Below are 7,447 nucleotides of genomic sequence, written 5' to 3'. Positions count from 1 at the left end.
CCTGTAACTGACATTATTATATTATACAAATGACACTGTATATAAATGACACTATAACATTGTAAATGACGTATAATTGAAACTATTTAGAACTATAAATGACACAGCCTGTAATAGACACTATGACACTATAATATTTTAAATGACACTATAAAATTAAAAATTATACTATAATATTTTTAAAATGTTACAGTGTCATTTGTATAATTGAATAGTACTATTATTTACACAATTTGGGTCAAGATGCGGGTTCGGATCAGAATCTGGGTGCAGGTCAACCCGATTGTACCCAAGTTTTTGTGTCAAATAAATTATATAGTATTTTCTTTTTTGAAAATTACCCTTTACTTTTTAGACTCTATTTACATTCAATATTTACAAAAAATTCATTCATTTAACACATTAATTTAATTTTGGTGTGTCCATTTCTTCATTCAATTTTAATAGGCCTGTTTCACCATTTTATACATATTTTCTAACTATTTATTAAAATACATGTTCCTCAAATCACATTATTATTTCCGTGAACCGGAGGAAGTATATTCTATGTGATATATTGAAGAATTACCTATATTTTATGTAAAATTACCTATATGATATATTGAAGAATTAGAATTAAAAAAAGAGTGGTGATATATATGCATATGCTAGACGACAAACAAATTCAAGATAAAAGATCAAAACTAACATAATTACCGATCAATACCAAATCAAATCCACATGATATTAATTTGTACAAGGAACAGAGATTCAACACATGCATTATAGTGATTAGTGAGTGCTCCATTTTGACCACAAAATGAAGGTTCCTACTCTGCACCTCGCGCGATCCACCATATACCTTTATGGGTGCAATCACACACCGTCCATCTTAACTCAAGACACATACTGCATAATCTCCAAATCATTCTCTAGTTCCGCCATCGTCTCCGGCGCGAGCACCACCTCGAGATCAACGCTCCCGTTCCCTTCCGGCCCCGGGAAGGCTGAGATCTTGCCGTCGAATTTGTTTGCCCTGCCACTCCTCACCGCCAGGGGGCGCCCCCACCCGAAATCATTGTCGTACATCGGAAACCTAGGGGAGCTTCCCATGGTGATCATCGCACCGTCGAAATTCCCCAGCGGGAAAAGCCTAGGGTTGCTCTCCCAATCCTTCACCCCGCGCCGCACCGTAGCGTCGTCGTGCGCGACCACATTCCGGTGCAGCAGATCCGCGCTCCAGCTCAGATCCTTCGACAGCAGATCGCCGGCGGTGGCGATGGTCGGAATGCTCTGGATTGCGTTCCCGAAGTAGAGAGGCTCCAGCCGCGGGTCGAGGCGGTGCCGGCAGTTCACGGCCATTCGGAACGTCGTTGTCTTGCCCGCGTTTAAGTTCCTCGCACGTGTCACGGATCGCCACAGCTGAGCGCTCAGTGATTGGAATGATGAGATCACAGCCGTCGGATCTTTTCTCAATCCGTTTTCCTCCGTTATCTTTCCGTTAATTTTACAGTTGAGACCCCAACTGTCGTTGCTCTGTTTCCCCAAGATCTCGGGCGCGCAAAAATCCGGGTTTCGGGTCGGGTTATTGGCCCGGGCTTTCAATTTCATAATCGCCTCTCTGCTGAAATGAAGGATCCTCTCGCGCAACGGCTCATCGCCGGAGAAGGTCGCCGACGGCCCACCCTCCGGCAAAACAAGCACCGCCGGCGAGTTGAAGACGGTGTCGCGGCAGAAATTCGGCGACCTAGAAATCTTCTTGACGCCCTTGGCCACCTCAGCGTAGGTGTTGAAGAAATTCCAAAACGAGGTGCCGTCGACGACGGCGTGATTGACGGTGCAGCCGACGAAAACGCCGTCGCCAAGCTCGGTGACCTGCACGGCCATCAAGGGCTTGACATGGCCGGCGAAGCTGAGGGTGTTGTCGAATTGGAAGAAGCGGCGGAAGGGCGGAGGGATGTCGCGATCGGGCGGCGGGAGCAGCGCTTCCGTGGAGAGGTGCGGCGCCTTGGCGTGGAAGAAGTCGACGCCGGCGTCGTTGCAGAGGATGTGGACGTGGCCGGCGGAGTCGGTGTGGAGGCGGCCGGCGAGGGCGGGGAAGTGGGAGAGCGTTTTGGATAGGGAGAGCTTGAGGAGGGAGAGGAGGTCGGCGGAGGAGAGAGGCGGGTGAGGGAGGAGGACCCCCTTTTGGATGTATTGGCATGAGAGCATTGGGAGGTCGGAAACGGAGAGTTTGAGGGATTTGACGGTGGATTTGAGGTCGGGGTATACGCTGCATTTTGAAACTACCACTACTGAAGAAGTAGGCATGGTTTAAGTTTGTATATGGGAAGTGATTGGAATATATTTGGTGTGTTTGTAGGAATTGGAGGGGCGAGGGGGTTATATATATATATAAGAGGAGAGAGAAAGGGTTCATTCATGCACTTTGGTTTGGTAGTTAAATGAAGGCGGTCGGGCCGTTAGTCATTTGTTGTTATTCTTATATGCGTGTGTTAGAGAATTCATAAATTATCTGAATTAAAACATCGCACTCTCTCTCATCGCTCTGCTACCAGATTCGTGCGGACACTTGTCTACGACGTCATCAACGACTCTGATACCAAATTTATTGGGCTTGCAACGGCTCTCTCAAACATCCACTATCAAATACTCCATCCGTCCCAATATTCAAGTCCCGTATTCCTTTTTGGGCCGTCCTAATATTCAAGTCTCATTTCATTTTTTAGCATTAATTATCATACAATTAATAGATTTAATTATCTCTCTCTCCTCTCACATACCAACCCACCTGCCCCCTCTCTCTCTCTCTTCTCACTTCTCTCTTATCTCCCAAATCGTCATCTCCCACCTCCCACCTCCACCGCCCACCCACCTCCACCATCGCGCCACCTCGCCGCCCTCCCACATCCACCCTTGCGTCCTCTCGCCTCCACCCTTGCGCCGCCCTCTGCATCTGCATCTGAAGAGCGCCCACCGCTGCATCTGCCGCCCTCTCGCCTCCACCCTTGCGCCGCCCCTGCCACCCTCGCGAGCTCGTTGCAGCGGCGGCATAGAGCGCCCATCGCCCCACCGCCTCCTCTCTCCAACTCTTTTTTTTTTTTCAGAAATTAGGGCTCGCCTCTACCCTTGCGCCGCCGCAACTGTCGCTGCCCTCCGCCTCCGGCTCTCGCCCACCACCTCTCGCCGTCGGCCGAGAGATGGTGGTGTTTTGGTGTTCATAATTGTTAGTTTTTTATTTTTGTTGTTTTAATTTCAGAAATTGAAAGATTTCCATTTTTTGATTTGTGTTTTGGTGTTCATAATTGAAAGATTTCTCTCATCTGTTTCACTGTATCGAAATTATGGTGTTTTGGTGTTTAGAAGTTGTGGTATTCATAAGCTCTCTTCTCTGTTCATTGTTCCGGCGACTCGCACCGGCGGCATTCACTATTCCGGCTGCTCGCCCACCACCGGCAACAACAAATGGAAGAGGACTGTTAACAATGCTTAAAATTTAGAGATTATTGTTGGAGATTATTGTTGTTGTTTGAGATTATTGTTGCTGTTTGAGCCTCAGGCGTTGGGCGGGGATTTGGACTGCCGCAATAGGTGATGGTGCAGTGGAGAATGGTTTGAGAGAAGAGAGAGTGAGAATGGCAGAGAAGATGGGCTGCCACAACTGATTATTGTTGTGTATTAGTCGATAGTCAATTTAATTAGTTAATAAAATAATATTAATTAAAGCACTAATTATGTGGTCATACTGTTTTTACATTTATTTTAATTCTCCTAAATACCCGTGCCCAAAAGAAAAGGGACTTCATTATTGGGACGGAGGGAGTACTTCATTTGTCCATGAAATAAGTTCCTCTTTTTCCTTTTTGGGACGTCCCCCAAATAAGTTCATCTTTCTTTCTTTCCATTTTTGGACAACTACCCCACCACTAATAAAACTTTATTTATTCTTATTCTTTCCATTTTTGGACAACTACCCCACCACTAATAAAACTTTATTTATTCTTACTTTTCACTTTTTCACTATTCACAATACTAATTATAACACTTTTCACATTTTCACCACTCTCAATACTAATTATAACATATTTTTCTCCACTATCAATACACTTTACCACTCTTCCTAAAAACTCGTGCCGTCCCCAAAATATTTGGGGACGGCGGGAGTATTACGTATTTAGATTGGTTATAGTGATAACAATACACATAACGTATTAAGGCAAGGCAGTCGCTATTAAATTCCATGTGTTCATGGGATTTAAATACCCGTATTAAGGCAAGGCAGTCGTTATTTATTTTTTCATCTTCGTTTCTCCATAAAACATCTTCTTCTTAATTCATTTTTGGTTATAGTGATCACTACCTATATATACAATTCTTATATATTTACGCATATTGTCATTAATTGACTCATTATTTTTTAAAATAACCCTACTAAGTACTACCATTTTTACTATTTTTTCTTAAATATACAATTAGTTTTTCTTAAAACTTGTGTCGCCTCCTCTTAAGAAAATGTTTTATGAACGAAGGGAGTAAATACATTCATGATTCATCCAGCAAAATAGATATTGCATTCAGCATAAAATCATCGAATGATTAAAAATAATTCTTCATTCTCATAATAATTATATATAATTTTCAATTGAACACTCTTTCTCTCTGTATGTATGTGTGTGTGTGTGTGTGTGTTATAGCTAGACGATCATATTTCTATATATGTGTGATCTTGATTATTTGATTATTATTTTTTGTTTGAATGTTGATGAGGCCTAGCTCAAGTGGCAAAGCTGATACACCCAAAAACTCTCCTTTGTGAGAGGAAGTATAGTAAAAAATGAACACAAAACTTTTATTACCAGCTATATCCTTTTCGTTCTACTACAATAGTTTTTAATCTTATTTTTATTTTATTACATCACATATTATTTTGCAAATATTAAATGAGATTATAGTAACTTTTTAAGACAATTCAAAGTAATAAAATTGACTATATATTTTTTAATATTATTAAAAAGAATAGAGGATTAACTAATCTTTTGGGAGGGAATAAGTATTTGTTTTCATGTTAATTAATGAATAGCAATTGAATAGTTGCATTCACTAAACCAACACGAGATATGACGTTTTATTATGTCTTTTTTATGTAAATGTGAGGATTGTTACTACGAATAAATCACAATCAACCCACAATCTTTTCGCAATAATAATAATAATAATAATAATAATAATAATAAACATGTGTAGTGTATCATCGGTATAACGAATTTCTTTACCCTTATCTCAGCACTGTCAGCAATATCATTTCATTTTATCGATCGTCGTGACATCCAACGAAATAAAGTTTGTTATTTCGTGGATTGTAATTGGAATAAATTCAAGTATATATAATCCCAAAATGGAAATTCCAATGTACGAGCAGCTTAAATTCGCACGAGTTTTCCGAATGAAGCCTTCGCCGTCCAACATGTTACATTCGCAGCAATTTCCTACTTCTACTATTAGATATCTATAATTTGTGATGTACATAATGTACTATCACTTATACTATTAAACATAAGTAACATGTGGAAAGCAAGAATATTCCGCACTTTCCTTTCTACTCGACTCATATATGGACTTACATTTGAGTCATTGCATTTTAGATTTTTATAAGTTGGGTCTTTGACTTTCAACAGTAGAAATTAGGTTTTTGTATTTTTTTGGCTTTTAGTTACATGTAGTTTTATCGGCTTAAATTATATTTGTAGTCTAATTGTTTTAAATTTCATTCCTTATATCCAAAGTAATGAGATAATTTTAATATATGATCTAAAGTTTATTTTCCAAAAGTGAAAATATAGATATCTAATTAAGCTTCATAAAGTCATAAACCCAAATTTAGCAAATATATGAGAGCATGAAGACCCTATACCGCTACGCACTTGACCAAATACACACGCATGGCAGAACTATAAATATAATTTGAAGTGTGAGTGTGTTGGCCTAGAGGTGGAAGGTTAATGCATAAAATTTGAGGTCTTGGGTTCGAGTTCACCGTCGCATGGTCTTTAACTTTCTTTATTTACTTATATAATTTATCAAAATAATATATATATATATATATATATATATATATTTATATGGGTGCACTCCAGTGAGATCCCCTATTTTTCGTGCGACACTGAGTATATACAGATGAACAAGGCAATATATACTGATAAATAACGAAATTTAAAAAATCGGTAATGAATAAGACATATATACTGATGAACAAGGCAATATATACTGATGAATAATGAAATTTAAAAAAATTAATAATGAATAAGACATATATACTGATGAACAAGGCAGTATATATTGATGAATGACGAAATTTAAAATATTTCACACCCTTTCGAACCCTAAAAAAAAAATTGCCCTCTAGGTATAATATAAGCCATAGGATTTATAAAATAAACGCACGAGATCGTGTCTAAGATCTCACTAAAATAGGGGGTCTCATTGGATTGCTCCTCTATATATATATATAAAATTTGAAAGGAATTAAAGTGAAAATTTTAACCATACTATATAAAAAAGAAAGGGGTATTGGCTTGTAAATACTCGAACTTTTTCCATTTTTTAGTTTTGTCCCCCAACTTTAAAATCTGCTTATGAATACTTGAACTTTGTATTCTTTTTGAATTTATACCCGGCGAATTTTTAACCCCAAATAGTGATCACATGGTAGCCGAATTGACATCCAAAATCCTACAATTACATGTTTTAAATCTCGCATTGACAACAAACTAAAATGCTTCATTATGCATTTCAAACTACCCTCTCACTGTCATGTCAGTAACGATTTGTGGGCAAAAATTCGTCGGGTGCAAAATCAGAAAGAATACAAATTAAGTTTAAGTATTTATAGGCATATTTTAAAGTTGTGGTGCAAAATAAAAAAAATAAAAAATATTCAAATATTTACCGGCCAATATCCCTAAAAAATTCAAAAAGAATCAAATTTGTAAGTTTTGAAAAAAATAAATAAATTAGCATTTGGGGGTACTTGAGCTCCCCTAGCTCCAGCCATATGTGAGTGTGTATATACATAAAGGACTATGCTCTTTTTCTAGTATAATTTTGAATAATATTTGCAATTGGTTGAAGATTCCCTTTGTTTTTGGATCACTTTTACGAATTTGTAAAGATGGACGAGAACATGGTTGCAAAGTTGATGTTCAACATTATTTGACAATGTACTGTTGGAAAATTTGGAAAGTCGAAAACGAGAGAGAGTCTTTAGAGATGAATGCCCCGATATTATTAAAATGGTGGACGATATTATTATTTGCATGTGGAAATGGTTAAAGGCAACGATTCCCAATAATTTCTGCTACTCGTCCCATGAGTGATTTTTGGATCTCATTCAAAAATTTCAAATTTGGTGTTGTAAGTTTTACTTCAAATTTCCTTCAAATTTCATCAAAACTCTTCTTATATTTTTTGT

The 7,447-nt window shown here is 38.4% G+C and overlaps 1 protein-coding gene across 1 annotated transcript; it reads right to left on the bottom strand.

Annotated features, from left to right (window-relative positions):
* Window positions 1–663: 663 nt before the first annotated feature.
* LOC131022586 (uncharacterized acetyltransferase At3g50280) lies at window positions 664–2,466 on the bottom strand. The gene has a single exon (XM_057952099.1). It carries the CDS (start codon window positions 2,287–2,289, stop codon window positions 877–879), a length of 1,413 nt encoding a protein of 470 aa, XP_057808082.1. The 5' UTR covers window positions 2,290–2,466; the 3' UTR covers window positions 664–876.
* Window positions 2,467–7,447: the final 4,981 nt, after the last annotated feature.

Source organism: Salvia miltiorrhiza, chromosome 4, assembly GCF_028751815.1.
Source record: "Salvia miltiorrhiza cultivar Shanhuang (shh) chromosome 4, IMPLAD_Smil_shh, whole genome shotgun sequence".
Taxonomy (NCBI): domain Eukaryota; kingdom Viridiplantae; phylum Streptophyta; class Magnoliopsida; order Lamiales; family Lamiaceae; genus Salvia; species Salvia miltiorrhiza.
The sequence above is the reverse complement of the archived record's forward strand: the minus strand, read 5'-3'. Positions and strand labels throughout refer to the sequence as shown.